General features: G+C 41.0%; 1 protein-coding gene across 1 annotated transcript in view; it reads right to left on the reverse strand.

Annotated features, from left to right (window-relative positions):
• Nucleotides 1–23,921, reverse strand: part of ATRNL1 (attractin like 1) — a 1,064,110-nt gene that overhangs the window by 852,970 nt on the left and 187,219 nt on the right. The window contains exon 10 of the mRNA XM_077821844.1: nucleotides 15,716–15,870. Coding sequence (XP_077677970.1) covers nucleotides 15,716–15,870 — 155 coding nt within the window. The remainder of the gene's footprint in view (nucleotides 1–15,715; nucleotides 15,871–23,921) is intronic.

Consider the following 23,921-nt stretch of genomic DNA (forward strand, 5'->3'; position numbering starts at 1 on the left):
GATAATCAAGGTGGGCCATTTCCAGGAGTTAACAAGAATGTCTGAGGGGGGGTAGGGGGGAGGAATAAACAAGGAGAAATAGTTTCACTTAGTATAATGACTCAAACACTCCCAGTCTCTATTCAAGCCTAAGTTAATTGTATCCAATTTGGAAATTAATTCCAATTCAGCAGTCTCTCCTTGGAGTCTGTTTTCAAAGTTTTTTTGTTGAAGGACAGTCACTCTGAGGTCAGAAATCGAGTGACCAGAGAGATTGAAGTGTTCTCCGACTGGTTTATGAAAGTTATAATTCTTGACATCTGATTTGTATCCATTTATTCTTTTACGTAGAGACTGTCCAGTTTGCCCAACGTACACGGCAGAGGAGCATTGCTGGCACATGATGGCATATATCACATTGGTAGATGGGCAGGTGAACGAGCCTCTGATAGTGTAGCTGATGTGATTAGGCCCTATGATGGTGTCCTCTGAATAGATATGTGGACACAGTTGCACAGTGGCAATGGGCTTTGTTGCAAGGATAGGTTCCTGGGTTAGTGGTTCTGTTGTGTGGTGTGTGGTTGCTGGTGAGTATTTGCTTCATGTTGGGGGGCTGTCTGTAGGCAAGGACTGGCCTGTCTCCCAAGATTTGTGAGAGTGATGGGTCGTCCTTCAGGATAGGTTGTAGATCCTTGATGATGCATTGGAAAGGTTTTAGTTGGGGGCTGAAGGCGTTAGCTAGTGGCGTTCTGTTATTTTCTTTGTTGGGCCTGTCCTGTAGTAGGTGACTTCTGGGAACTCTTCTGGCTCTGTCAATCTGTTTCTTCACTTCATCAGGTGGGTATTGTAGTTGTAAGAATGCTTCATAGAGATCTTGTGTTTGTCTCTGTCTGAGGGGTTGGAGCAAATGCGGTTGTATCGTAGAGCTTGGCTGTAGATAATGGATCGCGTGGTGTGGTCTGGGTGAAAGCTGGAGGCACGTAGGTAGTTTTGATTGTAGACTTCACCCATTCTCTCCAGGACTCAAATGTGAAAGATAAAGGACACAGTGATTTTGTCATATCAGTTTCATTTTATGGTCCAGATGTTATTTTTTTTTTGCAACTTGGAATTTCCATCCCTTTAATTTGTTTTGGTTTTGGTAATCCACTTCTGAATTAAGGTTAATAGTCAGCAGAATAGAAAAATTACAGTACCAGTACTAAAGTCATTTTAAACCAATAATAACAGAGGAAATAATCTGTTATGAATGACTGATCTGACAAACTTAGTCTCTTTCACGGTTTATGGAATAAACAGTTGGTAAATTAGTCTAATTTATTTGCTATTCACAATAATTCAGATGTTCCGAAAAGCAACGTCTAGGGTACTCTACTTGTAACTCTTTTCCAACCTAAAAACTGGTCATCTAGCCATACCCTTTTGTCCTTTACTCTTGAGTAAGTTGTATGTACCATTATGATGGGTTATACAAACCCCACACTGGGACAGAAGTGGTTAGAAGACTATACTGGGCTCCAAAGCCCTGCCCCTCCAACCTTGAAGAGCATGCTCCAACTGGAGACAGGGTTGAAAAGGGAGCAACCCAGCTCAGAACGGGAAGGCTGCAGAGAAATGCAGACCTACCCTGCAGGTTCCTGAAAAAAGGAGTCCAAGAAAGACACCTCCCTGAGACACCAGGGACTGCATGCAGAGCCCAGTTGGGGCTGATAGTTTGGTTTCCCTTTTACATTTTCTCTCTCTATCTGGGACTGGAAGTGGAGAGAACAGAGGTAGGAAGCGACCCAGTGAGGGTAACACTGAGGGTCCACAAACCTCCCCAGGGGTCAACGCTGCTGACTCCCCTAGGACCCTGGGTTGGAGCTTTGTGGAATGAGCAGGCCTGGGTTCCCTTGTCACTATCCTCCCACACAGCTGAGTGGATGCTAACCACTAGGTCACCTAGCCCACCAAGGATCCTACTACAACCATAATATTCTTTCCTACTCTATAATTCTTTAATAAGCTGTAAACTTATTACAGAAATACTCAACTCAACATGAACTTCTATATTTTATCAAATTTTTCTGACCAAACTTTTCTTTAAAATATTGACTGACAAAAATTTCACTAACATCCTTAAAATAACTGGCTGATTCACTTATCACAAAGTGATATCACAGACTTATCCAAAACCACCCTTAGAAACGCGACTTAAACAAATACAACAAAATTCAGAACAATGAAACAAAACCAGTCACTGTATTAACAGGCTCAATCCAGTGGTGCATTATTTAAACATACCTTCATAACCCTACATGCAGTACATTACTTGCCAGTGTAGAAATGCTTATATAAATTAAGTCTGTGGGTACTAAGTATTAGCAAACAACCGTGGTAAATTATCCATTCAAAGTAGTGACCTAAACTAGTATATTGCTTTCATTTACTATAGAGTTTAGCAAGAGCAGTTCATTACTTGAAATAGGAAGCCAAGATTTTTTTTTTAAAGAAAATAACAGCAGAGGTTTGTAGGCAACAAGTCTTTGCACGTTCTTGTAAATGAACAGTCAATGTCTGCATTAGCATTTGATAAGAGTGAGTAACTTGCTTACATTTTCAATGATTTTTTTTTAGTATTAATGGAGGATAGTTTTTGCAATCTAACATTTATAAAAAAAGACATTACCAGATAGGCAAATAAAACTGCTCTAATAATCAGTTCAGGAAGTGGTGGTGGTAGAATTTCAAAAAGTTTAAGATCAGAGTGGACATGGCCTCTGGGTAGGAAAGAATAGAGGGAGTGGAATGAGCCTCTTCCCCCTTAACCTTGAAAAGGGCCAGTTACAATGCGAATTAGAGGTTTAGAAAACTTAAGGACTCCATATGGCCCATGCTATTGCAAGTGAAAAGGTCCACATGTCCATTACAATGTGTATTTCAGTCTGCAGGAATCATGCAGGCAGAACCAGACCTTTCAGTCACTGGCAGCATACGGAATGCCCTGCCTCATGAAGTTCCGTCCAACTGAGAACTTCAACAGCCAACATAATTTAAATCTATATTTCTTCAATTACAGAGGAGTAACATACACACACACACACATATATACACACACACACACATATATACACACACACACACACACACAATATAAAATATATGCTTTAAGGTTCTCCTACTGCAGAACATGCTAAATTATACCTAATGACAACAAATCCAAATCCTTGGACTTCAATTTCTCTTTCTATTCTAGATGATCCATTAGTCTCCACGGTGGGCCAGATCTGTGTACTTTATTACACAAACAAATAAAATGTTCAGGGAAGTCCAGAGAAGTTCTCCTCCTTCTTCCTGCTAAGATCCACAGATCCCATTGCAATGGGATTTTCAAAGCAATGTGCCTATGAATTGGGTAGCATAATCATTCTTTAAATATTGACTTTCAAAATGAGTTAGATTATATATATTTTTCCATGTTCCCTTGGCACTAAGTGATAGAGAAGACTTCTGTCAAAGAGAGGAAATGGCATTTGTTAACACTGGATGATCAATAGCAGAATTTGATGAACCAATGGCTGTCTGGCAGATCTCAGTACAGGAGACACAACATCTCAGCCCTGAGATCATCCGTAGTCCTATGAACTTGATTTTAATGTTTAACTAAAGAATATTTATTGAATTTGCTTAGGATGAATGCTATGACAGTTGTGAGAATTACCTTCCTGAAGTAAAAGAAGGGTCTCAGAGAAAGCTCCCAACTTCAAAAATAAAAAGTTTCATCTGATTGGAGATGATAGCCATTGCATTGGAAGACCTACTCTAATGAATAGGAAATATAATGACCCCTCCTGCAGAGGTTCAGTCTGGGAAGTGCTGTAACAAGCAGAATGCGATTCCAAGATCATGCTCTTTTACCTTGCAGAGTTGGAATATGTTTAATGCCCTAAAGAAAGATTTAATTTTGGGATTTGTACAAAACTTGAGCATACTAAAACCATTATAATATAGAAACTTGACGTTTTTGCTTCAAAACTCTTATATATCCTCTGTACAACTCTCCTGGGGGAACGCAAGGCTACATTTCATTGGTTTAATGTGGTAGTTAACCTATGGACTTCGTACTAGGCAGTAGAAACATTTTTGTTTGTTGATTTCTCTTTCCGGATCAACAACAGCAATAATCTCTTCATCCAAGTAGAGAGATGAGATAGGTAAAGTAATAGCTTGTATTGGACCAACACTTTTATTGATGAAAGAGACAAGCGTTCAAGCTTAAACAGAGCTTTTCTTCAGGTCAGGTCATCCAAATATTCATTTTAAACCTGTCTTGTCCTGGAAGATTGATTTTACAGCAGCAGACCTCCTCTGTGAGTTTGAGATATCCAAAGTCCAAAACTAGGTTAATCAAGCTTGAGTGTCATAGCCTTTTCAACCAGAAAGACAAACAGTATCACTGCCACTCCCTCATTCCTATCTTCTGCACTGTCCTGGGGAGCAGTGGAAAAGGTGGAAAGACATATAGCAGGAACTTTGCTTAAGTTTTGCAAAGTGTTATTCACCACCTCAGATCCTAGGTCCTAATACAGGGTGGTTGCAAGGCATCTTAGGGTTTGTCTACACTTACCGGGGGATCGACGTGCAGAGATCGATGCATCGGCAGTCAATTAAGCGGGACTAGTGAAGACCCACTAAATCAACTACAGATTGCTCTCCCGTCAACATTGTGTAGTGTGGATCCCGCAGTATGTAGATCTAAGCTAGGTCTACTTGAGTTACACTATTCACATAACTCAAATTGCATAGCTTAGATCAACTTTTCCCTGTTGTGTAGACAAGGCCTTAGATGCAAAGAGTTCAATCACCAGCCCTCCAAACTGATTAATGATGAGTGAGATATTTCTGGGTTTAGAAGCCACGCAGCTAATCAGACTTCTCCCATGTAAGTCATTCTTCTCCTTGGTGGTCAGTGCAAAGAGATATAGAAAATTTGCTCTACCCTGGACGGATATTTTTCTTCATGGAATAGAGCTCATGGTTATTTTCCTGGTATTATGAAAACCCAATCAGACATATTGACCGCTGTGACCAGAAAACATCCTACCTGTGGAAGGTGCAGTGCCCTGAGACCTCAGTGAATCACTGTGTTCCAGCTGGTGGATTTTGTGCTCTCTTTTTCTGCTACCCATTCCCTGAACTAAACTGGAAGGATCCCTTCAAAAAATCTGATTCTTTGCATTCACAACTGGAAGTGGAGAATATATAACTGGAGCTAGAGTCCTGCCAATGGATGAGATAGGGTGAAATGCAGAGGGGATACCTGGAATTACTGGACGGTTATCATATCAACACTAACATTGAAACATGCCTCTGTATGAGATGAAATTTCACAAAAGGCTCCAATAACAATTGTTTTTTTGTTTACATGGCACCATTTGTTTACCATTATGACCATCTTCTGTTAGCATTCTTTTGAGATGAGACCTTGTACCTGATCATACTTATCCCTCAGCCCTATGACTGACAATCCTAGTAGCGTGTGTGTTTTTGTCCTGAATCCAAGATATTCCTGGAACCGTATCACTATGTATTTGCTTCAGCTTTCTCCATTCAGAACCCTGATCAAAATTTTGTCTGGGAAGAGGTAAGTCAATTTCTTTCTTCCCTAAATCTGCTATTTTTGTTACCATGATCCTGGAGAGAGAGCCTGAGAGCACATGTAAGATCAAATGGTAATGATCAAAATGACAAAAGGAACTCATTTAGATTTTTCAGTCAGGGCTCTATTCTGCTTGTCCTTGATACTTTAAGATTAGACATAGGATAGGGAGCTGCAGTGCTCCAATTTGAAGTAGATGATGGATTATTTCATTCATGCTTTGGCCTTGCCATTGGGTTGCAGAGACTGGCAATAAGACAAAGCTGTTCCTGCAACTCTTGCACTGCTCCATGTATCCCCTTTTGCTCCAAAACCGAGATATCCTGGCATCAGTCAGGAGTTTAACTACATATAGGATTGGGTGGGAGAACTGTAGATCGATCTGAGGCAACAGAGGACAGTTACTGACCTTGCACTTGTTCTAGCTACCACTTGCAAAGAAGTATTTTCTCCTATTGTACTTCATGTAGTGCTTCAATTTGACATGTGAACTGTATTATTTTCCATAGCGTCTGGCAGAAGTTAAGATTATAAATTGACTTATCTGATGACTCTCAGCTTCCCATAAAGTTACCTATTACATCATTTACGATATCTGGGAACTGATTTGTCTGATCCCAAAGACCAAAAAACCAATATACCTGCATGAAACAGATTTTAATTCCACTTTATTTTTTTTTCTTTCCAGGGAGACGCCCTTATACCATGCAGTTATTAGGATTCCAATACTGTCCACCCATGTTAGCATTCCTTGTGAAAGCAGGTGGAGGGTGTCAGGTAACAATTCATATTTGTTTGTTTATTTTCAAGGAAGGGGCTGAGATGATGCCTACCTGGACTTCCCTGCCTGTGATGGGCCTATATAGTGAGGTGGCCACTCAATCAGGTAAAAATCTCCTCCAGTGATACACAAAGATTCTCTGGCCACCAGGGAAAAAGCCATATCGACCTTTGGCAGTGACAACAGGTTAAATGTTGACTGGTGCACACACACAGAGATCACCTGAATTAACAACTTAACCACAGCCCACTACCTCAAGGACAATGAGTAACTAGGGGCAGAGCTTCAAGGAGCTCCCAGAGTTACCTGTACACCAATCCAGGTAAGATACCAGCACCAGTTAATACCATAGCAGTTCCAATGTTTTTAAAACTCATTCCATGCTGCAGCCTTGTCTTTCTTCTGTTCTGATGATCAGGATTTTTACTGCCATGTATGTAAACAAGGTAATGAATATTAAAATATGAAAATTAGGGCATTGCATTATGTGCATAAAATCTCCAGATTCCTGAACCTTCAGCCTTCACAAATATGTGCATGTGCAATAAGTATCTAAACTTTCTGAAAATTCGGTCTTTAACAATTATCATTGCAGAGGAATACAGGAAATAATAAATAGCCTTTGTGAGTAACAAAAAGCCAGAACAAACAATATATAACTATGCCACACATAAGAGATATAATCAACAATATCCTATAGGCCAGAATGTGACAAAACAGTAAAGGTTCTATCTCCAGAGTTCAGTTTATTTCTAGACAACACCCATTTAGCAGATGGAACTTGCAGCAAAACAATACTACACCATTTGCATGGGGAATGGTAAAAACATGATGCTCATAATATAGCACTTTTTGTCTTGAAAGCACTGCACAAAACCATATGATGCAGCTGAGGAAAATAAATAAATATTTTAGAGCTTTATTCATTTCACAACTAAGAAAATTTTAGTAAAGCAAAGATTCAGTGTTTGCTGTAGTTTCCTGAACAAAATATGTTTATGTCTGATGTGCGCTGTAAGATTGTGTATTTAATTTGGCCAAATGAATGGTATAGAAGATTAAGTTTGTATCTAATTAATCTTTACACAATTTTCAAAATACAGGGATAAAATTACTACATCTATTTCTTTTTTATTTTATCAGTTTAATAATGCATGGCAAATGTGATTTGTAAGAAAACAAAGATACTGTGCTAACTGCTGTAATTATCTTAAACAGAAATAATGTAGCATGACAATTAAAAAAAAAAAACAGTACTAGTGCTATTTGTCAGGAACAATGGGATTGAGTCCCCTCATCTAACATAGCGCTAGTCAGTTCAGCCTTCAGGCAGGTTAATGAGCCCAGCTGGTTTATAGCAGAATGGCCTGATTGGCTGAAAGAAGCCAAAAGGCTGAAAGAAGCCAACAGGTCTGCATTTAAGCTAAGCAGCAGTTCCCTGGCTACTCAACATTTATGCCCACAGCTGTGATTGTGATATGCCCCTTGCTCCTGCCTTGTATTCAGCCTTCTTCCTGCCCTACTCCAATCAAGCCCTGCTCCCTTCCTCACTTGTGACCTTGACTCTGACCATTGGCTCCAGTTACTGACTTCTGACTCCAGCTCTGTCCTGTGACTCTGGCTCCCTGCTCCTGTCCCTGGCTTTAACCACTAGATAAGACTGCCCACATTCTGGTCCTGACACTGTTGATCATCAATTGTATGGGACAATAAAATATAGCCACTGTGGATAATCAAGTGCATTATTTGGTCTACATGCTTTATTGTAATGCGGCAAATAAAAGCGTAAGCCATTATATGTTGAACTGAAATGTATCTTGTCCTCAAGTTATTAGGCTTCCCTAATAATAATAATAGGTACAATCAAATGCAAAGTAAAAGATATGAAATATCAATCAGACAGCAAGGAGAAATTCTGAGGTACAACATATGGGGTATATTTAAAAAAATTAGATTTGGTGCAAAATGAAATGGCTTAGCTGCATAGGCTCAGCTGCCTAATAGGGTTGGCAGGAGAAAGCACATCACACCTGGGTGCTCGCTATTGGCTTACTGTTCACTTCAGGAAGCAAATGCATAAAGCCACATGTAGTTTGGGTTCAAGCTATTTAAGAGACCATCTCCCTCCCTTCTCCCCATGCACTACTAGAACAGTTCAGGTCAGCTGATGAACTCTTGCTAATAATACTTATATTTGAATATTGAGTATTCTCAATGAATTCCTATCTAGAACTCCTTCCCACTGCTGTAACAGAGTTTGTGTTTATTAGTTCTCAAGGACTGTTGAAAATATCATCTATTTATTCATGTCTCTTCATAAGATTGGTTGGTAGGAATGGTTTTAAGGAAAGCTCTGATTTTTGACTGGGGATGTTGCCTCTTAGTTTATATTTTTTTTTAGATGGTTATTGTAAATTTAGGTATTGCCCTTTTTACAGCCTTTTTGAGACGGTCTAATGCTTGAACTATGACTGGACTTTTAACTGGCATAAATGTACCCAGAGACTTGGGCAAAGAGCACATATTTGTTGTTTATTTTAAATAAATATGAAGATAAAGTTTGCACAATAGGATTATTAAATATCACTTGATAAAGGAATATATGAATTTCTCCCTTTAAAAAAAATGATAGTCTACCCTTCAAAGAAAATCCACGTTTGTAATATTACTCACAATCTTCATTCGCCTTCCATTCAGCTCCATATTTGGCACCCTTAAATCATTCTGCAGAAGGCTTATACTTCAGACAGTGAATGTTCAAATGTTCCTGTAATTTTATTTTTTTAACAACCAATCCCACCGCCACAATTTTAATATCCACTCTAGATTGCTTTTTTCCAGGAATGTATCAATGTCAGCAACAGTATATTTCAAATACCTACATTTTCTTCTCATCTTCTGCTTTTACTGTTCTATATTTCACCTGTATAGTATAGATCTACAAGCCAAATCAATGCCCACTCCAGTGATATTAACCTAAAGTGACATACAGCTTCCTTTTCAAATGCTTTTCCTTCACGTGGATCTCAAAGGGGTTCAGCTCCAAATATCTTATTCAGACGTTTTGGTATAGTTGCCATCTTCATACACTATTACAGTATTTGACTTTAGAACAGTTCATCAAATTATTGTGGATAATAACAGAATGCAACACTATGATTAAATAAAAGCTCTGTGTAAACTCAAAAGCTTCCGTCTCACACAAACAACAGTTGGTCCAGTGGAAGATATCACCTCACACACCTTGTCACACTATGGTTAAGTGATACACATAATATATGAAACAGCTGTAATCTCATCTTTGTACAGTGTGTTTTACACCATGATATAAGTACATACAAGGCCAGCTAAATGCAAACTTTCTTAACCCACATAATTCTTAAAGTGTAACAAAACTGGGACCCAAACAATTTGGTCTCTATCAGTCTCACTAAGGCCCATTTTATTGCGCTCCAATGAATTATCTCCTTTCTGCTTCCCTTCCCCCCGCCCCCACTTTTTTTCCTTCAACTTTGTTCATGTCATCCTTTTCCCTGTCAATCCTTTTCTTTCTTTTCAACTATTTTGAACAGCTTCAGTAGAAGGAATGAAAAATTTCTTACCCAATAATTTTCTGTTAGCAGCTTCTCTTCTCATTTGTAACTGATGGGTTAATGCCCCCCACCTTTAGAATTTGGCGGCAGCTTAATATTGTTAACAGAGTCTCCAGGACTAAGCCCCACCCTTATGTTCAAGCCAACAGAAGAGTTCTTCCAAAGCTGTAGAAACACTCCAGCAATAAATTATTTGCATTAGGACAACTTGATATAATGCATTAATTAACCTCAAGAGAATTATATGTTTAAGTCTTCCTTGAGAGAAAATTTTCAATTTGTATTCTGGTCATTTAGAAGACTACCAGGGTGGGCTGAATGAGGAGAGAAGCTGCTAACACAAAGAAAATTATCAGATAAGGAATTTCTCATTCTGTTTGCACAGCTTCTCTCCTCATTCATCACTAATGGGAAAGGAGTGAGCAGTGAATCAAAGAAGTGTGCATGGATGTGGGGAGGATAAGCCTATGCATGACACGAGCAATTCTAGCCATTGAGATAATTGGCTGCATGACCATTGCCAGGAAATGACTGATGCAATGAAGTATTGGATCTTGCAAATATTTACTATGATGGTAAAATTATGGCCAGGAACTTGTTCGTTTTGACCCCTGCCTGAGAAATTTTTTGTGTTAGCTTCAAAAGCTCATCTTGATTTTCAAGAATTGGTGGGTATGAATCCTTTCCATCAACCATCCAGTCACAAATTGGTCTGTTTCTCTGTACAGGGCACTGATTGGGATGTTGTCCATGCATAGATATAGAAGCATAACTTGCGACTTGTGCCTTGCTGAGACTACTGCTGTGTATTTAAGTCTCTGGGTGAGGAGGGTGCATCAGGAAGAAGAGTTTTGTACAGAAATTGTGAGCTCTTGTTGATGGTTATAAATTGGCCATCAACAAAGCTCTGGAACAGCCTTCCAAGGGGAGCAGTGGGGGCAAAAAATTGAACTGGCTTCAAGACTTAGCTTGATAAATTTATGGAAGGGGTGGTATGATGGTACTACCTACGGTGGCAGGTAACCCACAGGCAACTGCCAGTAGCAAAAGTTCCAAACGGCCGGTGATGGGACACTAGATGGGGAGGGCTCTGAGTTACTATAACAACTTAGCTGGGGAAGGCTCAGACATCTACCTCTGATTATCTCACAGTAACTCTCTCTGAGCTCTCTAGATACATAATATTTCTAGCAATAGATTATATCTCATTTCTCATGCCCAGTCTCAGCCCTATGTATTAAATCTTTACAGATATCAGACCCTGTAGGAAGTTACTGGAAATGAGGTGGTATGATCAAGTGGACCATGGTAATAACTGATTTGCCCTGATATATTTTTAAAACTTTAAATTATTATGTTTTAAAACTACCTGACTACTATGTAGTGCATTCCTCCTCCCCTTCCCCCCAGCCCTCCCAGCCAAAGCACCAATGAAGGGGATGGCCAATGAAGGGCACCCTCTAGAAAAGTGCTAATAATCATCCACTGATTAGCCAGATATATTAGCAGTCATGGTAATACAAAATCTTATCCTTCCTCCCTCTTCATTTGTGATGCAGCCTATATCTCCTGGAAAAACTTTAGATATCACCAACCTGAGAACAAAGATCATGAGTGTTAAATTCGGCAGAAAATGCAGACATTTTGTAAGCTCTATTTGTGAGCTCTCTCATGCTGCTGTTATAGACATTTTGCAACATACCTTACTACTGCAAGACACCCTTCATATCCCCTCCTAATTTACCTACCTCAGAAAATTAAATTTTCACATTCAGTTTTCTTGTAAGAAAAAAAATCTAATCAAAATACAATTGAGCAGTCCTTAATTTTACTTCCAAATATCAAGCCAATCTTCCTTAACCTCTTAAGTGACTTTTTTTCTTTAGATTATTTGTGACGATGACATTTTAATTTTCATCTTTATAAAAAGAATGGTAGTATGCACATTGTGCTGTATATCTACTGAGCAATAGGAGTGCCCCTTCATGGGACAATGTACATGCTGCACATTGTGAATCTTTTAATGTGGAATTTGATGTGGTTCCATGCTTCTCCTGAAGAATCAAGGCGCTATTTGATTTGTCTTTTATTCCTGTTACTCACTGAGTTTTGAACATCTAAGCACTATCTGAAAAGTGTTACAGTGTTTAATATAGACACACACATTTATTCTTCTGTTTTTATTGTAGGGATAATTGAAACAGGAAATTTAACAATTGACCTAAATATATCCACTGCGCCAACCCTGCCAAACCTTTGACATCAGCAGGCCAATTTATATATAACCACTTGAAAAATGCATGTTTGTCTTTTTTACACATGCTATTTGGCAAGTTCTTGGCAGATTACCCATAACAAGCAGGTCACTTATCATAAAACAAAGATTATCACTGCCTTCTGAAAGCCAGAAATGAGGTGATTCAGGATAGAGATCAGAATCTTAATGCCTTGGTTTGCTACAAGTTCCCTAATGGACAAAATGCAGGCTAATTCAAGCACATGGAAAGGAAGCACATCTCTATCAGTCTAGCAATTCCAGGTATGGGATTTATTATGCAAAAGCAATCTTTCATCATTTATACTACCAGAACATGGGAGCAGAAACATACAAATCTGGTGAATACCAACCACCAGTGCCAATGGATTAATACATGCTCTTTAACCTGAATAAAACCATCATAATGTCAAAGACACACTCAGTGAAAATAAGGTTTTATGCTTATACATCTGCCCAATACAAACACCTGCAATCCATATGAAGAAATGTTTTTGAAGGTCAGAAACCGTTGGTTCATTTGAGATCAATAGGAGAACCTCCATCAATGGTACCAGCAGCAGCACATTCTGCTACACCCTGAGATATTCAACTATAAATTGAAACCTTGTGAATTAGAGACTGACATTTTACTGAGATTATACATGGCTACACTACCACTTATGTTGGCAAAATTTATGTCACTCAGAAATGTGAAAAAACGTCCCCCTGAGCAACATAAGTTTTGCAGCGTAAGTGGTAGTGTGCACAGGGCTATGTCGGTGGGAGAAGCTCCTGCCAACATAACTACTGCCGCTCATTTAAGGTGGTTTAATTATGTCGACGGGAGAGCTCTCTGGTGTCAGCATAGAGTGGCTATTTGAGCGATCTTACAGCAGCGCAGCTGCATCATTTGCAGCTGTGCCACTGTAAGGTCTCTAGTATAGACACAGCCTTTGAGTATAGTTACCCACGAATTCCTCACACAATCCTCAGTCTCTAGTAGCTGTTTTGGTTGCACAAGAAGCTGTTCATCTAAGTTTACTGTAAATGGCAATATTTCACAATAGCAAGTTGACAATGTCTGTAGGAGGCAGAATAATGAAAGTGATTGTTAATAGCAACAGAAGGGAATTAAATCATATGTCTGAACAAAAACTGGAAATGGTTCTCTTCTGAGGTATTTCAGTATCCACTCACTTCTCTTTATCTCTATCCATAACACTGTGTTCTCCTGCAGAAGACTTGCTTTTCATGGAGATTCTTCAAAATGATCAACTATTTCCTTAACTTGATAGGCTGCTTGTTTCCTGAGGAGTCCCAACACAGCCAGTCTTTTCCAGTGGAGTCACAAGCCAGTCCAGGACAAATGAACACAATATTCTCTTTAGGCAATTTCTTTTTATTTTCCCTTTTAGATTCAGAAATCTCACTGTGAGAACCATTCACTAAACAGTGAATACCAATAAGCATTCAGGCTTTTGATTAATCCATTGTTGAAATAATCATAAGAGGAAGAAAACTTAACAGGCTGTTCTACCCATATTTAAAATTTTCTTCCAAAACTCAGAGCTTTCCTCAATGCCCAAATGGAAGGAAAGGTGTATTCCTTAATGATGATTTATGGGAAACTTTATGCCATAACAGTGAATCCCAGACTTCAGGGGTTCTCTTTTATAAACGTTTCATGATTCACAGCAGTAGGCTCAGTGTATTTACTAGAGTAATTCAGAAAAAAAAGTAAAAAAAGTTGACTTTCAGCAATATTTTAAATACTAACATCTGTATTTAGTGTTTTAAACCATTGGTTTCTATTTTACTTTTGCAATTGTTTTAACTATTTGCAGCAACTTCAGAGCTGTAAGTGGTGGGTTTTATAAATGCCTTATTACACAATGAGAACCAACACAGCTACCACGAGCACAATTCCATTTAGTTTTGAACAGAAAATGAACGTATTAGATCAGAACCTCTGGTGTGATCATAAAAATCACTGAAATTCAGAGACTCCAGAGGTCATCTGGTCCAGCCCCTTGTGCCGAGACAGGACGAAGTATACCTACACCATCCCCGATGAATATTTGTGGCAAATTTACCATGCTGATTTATGCTATGCATATCCTGGCCCTCAAGCAGTTTAAATGGCTTGAGTTAGTGTTAGCCCATCCTAATGTAAATAGTGATCCCCTGGTTGCATACTCTCAACACAGGGTGCTCTTGTACCACTCACCCTCCCTACTGCTGGTATAGCAGGAGGAAGGAGGTGTGTGGATGAAGAAAATGAGGTGTGGCTGGGAAGCTGCTGTACTACACCGATCAGCTACTGTATCTTTGATGTAGCCCTGGTGCTTATGAAAATGACAGCAGCCCCTCAAGCTACTGCAACACAGTGGGAAAAATCAGCAAAGAGCAGCAGCAGCAGAATTAGAGAATACAACATAGAATCAGATTCACAATAAGGGCATAAGTATTTCATATGTTACATCTAGTGGCTCAATCTAAATGTGCTGCTGAATACCTCCTGTGAGATACTGAGTCCCCACAATTCCCTTGGGAAAATGGAGCAACTGAGCCTGTTCAGCACTACTCAATATTAGCCCCTTGTTTTATATAACATTTCTTGAAAAGACAATTTATTTTTTTGGCAATTTGATTTTTCTACTCATGATACAAGTTTGTCCACAAAGAGGCTATTAATATTATTCCTATTAAAATTAACTTTTGTTAAAAAAAAGTCTACACAGGAAAAACTTAAAGAAAAATTTCCAAACTCTGATATTGTCACAGAAATACAATAGATAACCTCAATTTTTTTTAGATACAGTAGTAATGCTACCATGGTCTGAGTTACTTAACATGACTGCATCAATCCCAAAACTTTCCATGCCACTTTCAAAGAGTATTTTAAGCAAAATCTGAATTATTCTAATGTGTCTATTATTTTATAGTTTTAACATCACAAATAAATCAGCAGTACCTTGAATGTTACAATTATTAGTTTCTCTAGTTAAGTAAAGGTTTTAATACAAATGAAATTCACAGATTGTTGTGATGTATTTGAAAATAGGGTTTGTGTGCTAACTCCCGGTGAAGCGAGGGAGTACTTCAAGGGAAGATTTTGAACCTGGACACGGAGATCTTAACATGAAGAGAAAGTACTAGATGGTGGTGTTCTATATTTTGCAGGAGAGGGTATTTTAAGCATTGAGAAATACAAAGACACTTTTGGTCCAGTTTTACATAATTTTTTTGGCTTGCATCCCACATCTAAGAAACTACACAAAGTAATAATGAAAAAACAAAAAAACCTGCTTTGTCTCACATCCTAACAAAAAATAGCTTATAAACTTTCATAATTCAAATGTAAGAGATACATAGACCTTTTATGAATCAATTCTTACATGCTTCATAAATCAAGGCTGTGATTCTTAAACATCACCCGATAATTAAATTTTATGTGCAGTACCTACCTATGTCATATGCCAGAAAGTCAGCCGAAAAGCACTTTGCACCATTACTCAGAGAAGTATCATTATGGGTGTTTCCGCCAAAAATCAGCAGAGCTCCACTTATTAAGACAGCTGAATGAAGATACTTTGCAAAACCACTCTCTTTCAAAATAGTCCTAGAAAATATAAGAATAAAATAATACATTATAATATTTTAAAAGCCTATCGCTTTTATAATAGATAACAGTTATAGCTAGGGTTCCTACATAAAACACAAGAAAACCAGTAAAGTTAAGTAGGGTACCCAGTGAATATAATATAAAATATGCTGATCATTTCTGAGATAATAAATTTGCTCATATCATAATAACTGTTTCTAATTCAATTTAAAAAATCAAAATCATAACATACATTTTCTTATTTTACCAACTGACTTATCTAAAAAATTAGATCAGCTATGAATTACTCAGGAAATATGCTTGCCTAAAAAAAGATTAACTTTTAACCCAACATTTCTATTAGCATGTGCACACGTAATTTTTTGGCTAGAGAAAGAACAGTTATTCTCCTTTCAGATATGTTGCATATATCCATTCTGCTAGGTGTGTGCGCATTTCATGCACTGGTGCCAGGGACCTAACTATCAGCTCCCACAGAGGCAGCCACGCCTGCACCATGGTGTCGCTCATGGTGCAAGCAAAAGGTACAAAGGGCGAAGCTGCCATGCCCACCTTTCAATTCCTTCACACCAGACTCTTAGATGAAAGACTCCAAAGTATTGGGGATGGAGGGTGTGTCATGTAATGGACATGTGTAGAGCCCCGCATGGGGGGGCGCAGCATGCTCGGGGCAGGCAGCAGGTCGGAGTCAGGGCTGTCCAGCACCCACTCGCTGTGCTGCTGCCTGTCCAGCATCTTGGGCTCCTCGGACAGCACCAGCCTCTCTACCATAGCCCGGCCCAGCAGCACTGGCTGCGCTCCCAGTCCCAGGCCTGCCCCTGCCATGGGAATTGGAGCGGCGGGGCCCTGTCACCCCACCCCTTCACCCCACTGTGATGCAACATGCACTGCTGCTGCCGTGTGCCGTCGCTCGTGAGCCCCTGGAAGCAGCACGTGATGCAATGCCCCTTCCCCCCACACCCTGCCGTGCACCCCTTCTCCTCTGAATCTCCCTGTGCTGCCCCTTACCCCCAGTTCCCGCCCTCGCACTGCCTCTTCCCTGCAAGTCACCCCCGCATCCCCCGTTGCTAGCCCTTGTGAGACCGCCTGCTGCTGCAGGTGCGGATGCAGATACAGGTAAAAGACAGCTAGCAGATCGCTGGTTGGATCATGGGTTGATCTTGGCAGATGCGGATCCACATTTCTGTATCCGCACAGGGCTCTAGACATATACAATATAGCTCAAAGAACAACAGTTACAAAAGAGGAGTGACCACTCTTTTTTCTTTTAGTGATTGAATATTTCCATTAGACTAGGTGACTCCAAAGTAGTTTTCAGGAAGGTGAGGCTAGGAGTCTCATTGGAAAAGGGACTGCAAAACTGTTTTCCCTACAATAGCAAAGGCATGGACTGTGAACTACATTACTAGGGCATTACCCAGAAAGGCTGTGGATGCTGAGTGAGCTCTGGCTGAATGCACAGACTTTTCCATACGGGTGTTGTAACATGACAGTGCAGCTGGTGATCCACTTGGAGAGCCATTATGCTGTTGCAGTATGTCTCCTCATTAATTATGTATGGGAAACTAACAGTTGGGAAGAGAGCCAAAATGGCTTTGGTTCTGTCTAGATAAAAAGCCACGGCTTGGCAAACATCCAAAGGGTGGAGCTTTTGTTTGTCTTTATGGAAATGTAGCTTTGTAAAGAAAACTGGTAAATCTTCTTTGTAAAGATGACTGGTTGAGATGAAAATCAGACTCTCCTTTGGGAAAAAACGTAGGATGTGGCCTAAGAAAACAAACAGCGTATGGAGGTTCTGTTACTAGGACATGCAGTTCTCCTACTCTCCTCGTGATGTGATGGTTACCAAAAAGCTACCTTTGCTGAAAAGTGTAACCCCAAACAGGAAGCTAATGAACCCCATAAGTACTGACAACTAAATTCAAATCCCCATGTGCCGCAGGGTCGCTAATGGGTGGAATCATCCCATCTAGGTCTTTTGAGAACCTGTAGTCACTGGTTTAGAGAAAAACAGTCCTCCCCATGATATGGAAGTGAAACACTGAAATTGCAGCCAGGTGCACCCTGATGGAGCTGACAGTCAAACCTGACTCTTTCAGGTGTCACAAATAGTCCAAGTTTTTTGAAGCATAGTCTGCATAGGCCACGGACAGTCCATGTTTAATTGCCCAGATAGAAAATTGCTTCTGCTTACTAAAGCGAATAGCCATTGTGGATAGGTTCCTACTATTAAGTGGGACATTTCAGAACAAAGTGCCTCCTCAGGGTCTAGCCACTGAGGAACCAGGCCATGAAGTTGATGGTTTGGGTGTAACACCCAACTGTGATCATGCGATATCAGGTTCTTGACTGGAGGCTGGGGAAGAGGTTCCTTGACTGACAGCTTGCAGAGGTCTGAATACCACAGTTGTCATGCCCAGAGTGCCACAATGAGTATCATTTTGTCTTGGTCCTGCTTCACCTTGAGGATGGCCTTGGAAATAAGTGGTATTGGGAAAAGGGGATAGGAGTCAAGCAGGTCCTTGCCCCAAGGGAAAAGAAACACCCCTGAGATAGACCCTGGGCTGTGGCCTGCTCTCAGACAGAACTGGGAGCAGTTCTGATGGGTTGTGACTAAGTCCACAGTTAGGATTCCTCCTATTTGAACCACTGATCTTAGAATAAGTGTGTTTGGGGACCACTCATGATGCAGGTGAAGGATCTGCTTAATCTGTCTACTATGACATTGTGAACCCCCACAGGTGTGATGCTACAAGTGACAAGGAATTTTATATGCAGAAGTTCCGCAGCCTGACTGCCTCCTGGCAGAGGCTCTTTGATGTGACTTTCCCCCCTGCTTATTAATGCACAACACTGATGTGGTGTTATTGGCAAGTATTTGGACAGCTCTGTTGTGTAAATGGGTAGGAACTGGTGACCCTCTATGGAGTTTGCCCGTAGCTCTAGAATGTTATGTGCAGTCCCATCTCTTGATTGGACCACAAGCTTTGAGCTTGCCAAACTCCCAGATGGTCTCCCCACCCCATAACTGAAGCATCTATTACTAAAGTCATGGAAAGAAAAGGCAGGGAGAAGAAGTCTCCTGCAGACGTTGTTGTGGCTCATCCACCAATCCAGTGAGGATAAGATTTTGCCAGGGATGCATACCAGTCCATCCAGGTGATGTATCTGAAGGAGTACACCGACCTGAATCATGACTGTATCCCTCTGAGATGAAGTCTGGCATTTGGGTTCATGTAATTGCATGCCACCATACGCTCCAGGAGCTTGAGGCAATTTCTCACTGATGTCTGAGGGGCACACAGAAGTCTTGGATGGCTAGGAGTCTTACTGGCGGGAGAAAGGACCTGCCTAGGATTGAATCCAGAACTGCACCGATAAATTCTATTCTCTGGAGGGGTGCTATGGTCAATTTCTATCTGTTAATTCCAAACCTATGTATTAAGCAGCTAGTGTGTTTCATTAATGTATTTCTCCACCCCATGAAGGGAGCAGCTCCACAGAAGCGAATCACCCTGGTACGGGTACACCTGGGCATCCAGTGGTGGAGGCATGGAGCCACCACTGCCATGCATTTCATGAAAACCCTCAATGAAAATGATAGGCCAAAGGGTATAACTGTAAACTGGTCCCCTCTTGCTATGAACATGAGAAATTTCCTGTGGCCAGGGTGAATGGCTTTATGCATGGAAATATGCGTCCTTTGAGTCTACGGCAGCATACCAATCTCCTGGATCTAATGAAGGGGTAATAGTTGCTAGGGAAAACATGCAGAACCAAAACTTCTTGATTTATTTATTAGGTACCAAAGGTCCAGAATAAGCCTGAGATCCCCTTTTGCTCTGGGTATTAGGAAGTACTGATTCAGAGGGGTACTTCGGTGTTTCCCGAGAATGTAGATTCCACTCTTCTTGCCTCAAAACTGATTTGAGAGAAGAGTCCCTGAAAAGGGACAGGGAAGGTGGTAAAGACAGGAATTGGAGGGTATATCCCAATTCCACCAAGCTTAGCACCCAATTGTTGGAGGTGATGGACTGCCACACACTTAGAAAACGTGATAGCGTGGTCTCGTGGGGACTGAGGGGAAGCTTGTAAGATCTGGTATAGTTTACATACTGTCCTTGAGGAAGAAGTCAAATAGGCTGTTAAGAGGCATGCAACTGCCTGGATGAGGAAGCAGTGGATGTGGTTGGGGGGTGAAACTTTGTTCTCTTCCCAGCTGATCTAGAGAGACCCAGGGATTTCAACACTGCCCTTTTAAATGTATGCAGTGCCTTATCCATTTCAAGGAAAATAAATCACAGCCCTTGAAGGGGAGATCTTCAGTGGTTTGTTAGACTTTGGCAAGAATTCGCAAAGCCTGGAGCCATGTATATGGTGCATGGTTACGGCTATTACCATGATTCTGGCAGCTGAGTCCACTGCAACCAAAGAAGCATGTAGAGCAGACCTTGTGACTGTATAACCTTCCTCCAGGAGAGACTGACACTGAGCCTTGAAGTCCTCAGGAAGTTTTATTAAGGAATTTCAAGATGGCATCCCAATATGAATATTCACAACAGATCGACAGAGCCTGATAGCTTTCTTTGCACCATTTTAATCCCTCTGCTGAATATATTTTTCAGCCAAAGAGGTCCAACTTTTTTTTGCATCCTTATCCTTACGAGGCACTTTTGCTCTGTCTTGGAAGTTTATTTTATTTTCTGCTGCCACCACTCGAGAGGATGGTGTGGCATGTTGATAAAACTGCTCATACACCTGAGAGGGAATCTGGGACTTGTGCTCTGTGAGCTTTTTCATTGGCATGAAAGATGTTGGAGCTTGCTATAAAGTTTAATAGACTTACAGGCTGCGTAGCTGCTTCATTTATAAGAAGAGAAACTTTCTATGACCTAGCCGGGTGTAAAATGTCTGATCTTGTGAGGATTTTCTTTCACAAGCTGTATTTATATAGCCATCCTTCTCAGGAGTGCCTGGTAGGCCTTAAAATCATTCAGTACCAGAGAAGATGATTTCAGTATCAGGGCCTCATCTGTTTAGGAAGAGGACATATTCAAAGGGGGCAGGTACAACCCTCTTGGGGCTGGTTGAGAAATGCAGTTGCATAAGGCCTGTCTGAAGCCAACAACGGACAATCCTGAACCTTGGCCCCTCAGTGAAGGCTGATATTGGAGTCAAGCAGCCTACCAGTACTGTAACAAGAAAACTTTGCCCGTGGGGATATATTTCAGTAGTGTAGCAATTGGCTGGTACCGACATCCAATGGTCTATCAGTTTCGGGTGGCAGTATTCCCTCCTCTGGGACTAGTTTCTGTAGTGCAGTGGAGATGATAATCTAGAATCCAGAGGCATCCCTCATGGTATCCAGTAGAGACAGTGATGGGGTTGGCACGGTAACAGAGGCCAAGTGTGCTTAGACTCAGCCCTTCAGTCTCTCAATCTTCTCTTGTCAAGACAACTCCTATGAGAGCAACAATGATCCCTAGAGGATGCCCTGGATTCCTGTACTGGGAGACATAGGAGGGGAGAAGGAGTACTCCCCAGACCAGGAATGCAAGGTATCAGAGATAGCATTATTGGAGATTGGGAGTGAGAGTACCAATGATTTAGATAATAGCATAGAGAGTACACTTATAAAGTTTGCAGACAATACCAAGCTGGAGAGTGTTGCAAGTGCTTTGGAGGATAGGATTAAAATTCAAATGATCTGGACAAACTGGAGACATGGTCTGAAGTAGATAGGATGAAATTCAATAAGGACAAATGCAAAGTACTCCACTTAGGAAGGAACAATCAGGTGTACACATACAAAATTGGAAATGACTGCCTAGGAAGGAGTACTGCAGAAAGGAATCTGGGGATCATAGTGAATCACAAGCTAAATATGAGGCAACAGTGTAATGCTATTGCAAAAAAAGCAATCATCATTCTGGGATATATTATCAGTAGTATTCTAAGCAAGACACGAGAAGTAATTCTTCCTCTCTACTCCGCGCTGATTAGGCCTCATCTGGGAAACTGTGTCCAGTTGTGGGTGCCACATTTCAGGAAAGATGTGGATAAATTGGAGAAAGTGCAGAGAAGAGCAACAAAAATGATTACAGGTCTAGAAAAAATACCTTTTTGAGAGAAGATTGAAAAAATTGGGTTTGTTTAGTCTGGAGAAGAGAAGACTCAGAGGGGACATGATAACAGTTTTCAAGTACATAAAAGGTTGTTACAAGAAGGAGGGAGAAAATTTGTTCTTCTTAACCTCTGAGGATAGGACTAGAAGCAATGGGCTTAAATTGCAGCAAGGGCGGTTTAGGTTGGACATTAGGAAAAAATTCCTAACTGTCAAAGTGGTTAAGCACTGGAATAAATTGCCTTGGGAGGTTGTGGAATCTCCATCATTGGAGATTTTTAGGAGCGGGTTGGACAAACACCTGTCAGGGATGGTCTAGATAATACTTAGTCCTTCTTTGAGTGCAGGGGACTGGACTAGATGACGTCTCGAGGTCCCTTCCAGTTCTATGATTCTATGATAACAGTCACATCAAAGGCTTCCTGGCTATCAGCACCATGCACTGAGGCACAGCAGTTATTGCTGGTCTCTGAGCTGGCTTCATAATCAATGGATGCTGTACCAGACCTGAAGATGCTGGTACCATAGCAGACCCAAACACTGAAGGCAACACATGCACTTCATGAGGCAGCTCCAGCAAGACACTATCAGTCTGAGCAGCTGGTGAGGGCAGTACCAACAGGCTCATGAGATCTTTCTCAGCTCTGTCGGCCTGTGGTATCAAGACAGGCCTTTGTTCTGCTGTGATCAAGGGTGACCACTCTAGTGCCTTCTCTAGGAAAAGCAGCAGCCCTCAACAGTCCTGGCTTGTGAAACAGAGTCAATGGCTCTGCCCTGATCGAACAATTATGGAGTGGTATCACAGAGCAGCAAGCCAAAGGGCTGAGCTGTACCTTTGGAACTGGCATGGCTAGAATCCGAGGCCAAAGAGTCCTGCACTGAGGATTCTGATGATGCAGAAACCATATCTTGCTTTAGCTTTGGAGGCCAAAAGAGCTCTGAGAATTTAGGTCTCTTTGAGGAATGCCCTGGTGCAGTGTATCTCCTCCTTTCTCTGCCTTCTGGTAGGGCTGGAGGAGCATTCCTAGACAGATAGGAATCCCTCTAACAGATCGAGGCAGTAGCAATGCAGGGTAAAGGGTGACCTCCACAACGATGTACCTGACGTGTTCTACTCTTAGCATCTTGCCCTTTTTGTCTTGGAGCCTGAGCAAAATAGACATCTGTCCTTGAGCTGACCCACACTCAAGCAGTTCAGGCAACAAGAGTGAGGGTCACTCACAGACACCAGTTTACAACTCCCAGAACAAGGTTTGTAGCTGGGAGATATAGGCACAGGTTCCCCCAGTAGCTGGCACAGCCCAGAGTCCACTGATTTACTAATAAAAAGAATGAGGAGTACTTGTGGCACCTTAGAGACTACAATTTATTTGGGCATAAGCTTTGGTGGGCTAAAACCCCCTTCATCGGATGCATGCAGTGGAAAAAGCATGCATCCGATGAAGTGGGTTTTAGCCCACAAAAGCTTATGCCCAAATAAATTTTAGTCTCTAAGGTGCCACAAGTACTCCTTGTTCTTTTTGCTGATACAAACTAACATGGCTACCACTCTGAAACCTGATTTACTAATGAGAAAGAAAGAGAGAAAGAGAAAGAAAGGCCCATTCGAAGAACATAAACTAGCAAAAAATACTAACTGGAAGTTCAGAGGAACAACTGACAGAATGTTCTGACCACTGAGCACAAATAGTAAGAAGAAATAGAAGGGTAGGTGTGGCAGCTCCATTTTTTATACCCTCAACTCAGAACAGGAGCAGCACCAGGGTCTTTTGTGGGAGCGGATAAGACCGCCAGTAAGGAATTTCCTCTACATTACCTCCAATCCTAGGGCCCGATCCTACAAACCCTTATCCACGTAAGTAGTCAAAGAGGTTGCTTGATCAGACCTGTACAATGAATTACATTACTGTGCTCTGCATAAATA

The sequence above is a fragment of the Eretmochelys imbricata genome, chromosome 7 (genome assembly GCF_965152235.1).
Source record: "Eretmochelys imbricata isolate rEreImb1 chromosome 7, rEreImb1.hap1, whole genome shotgun sequence".
Taxonomy (NCBI): domain Eukaryota; kingdom Metazoa; phylum Chordata; order Testudines; family Cheloniidae; genus Eretmochelys; species Eretmochelys imbricata.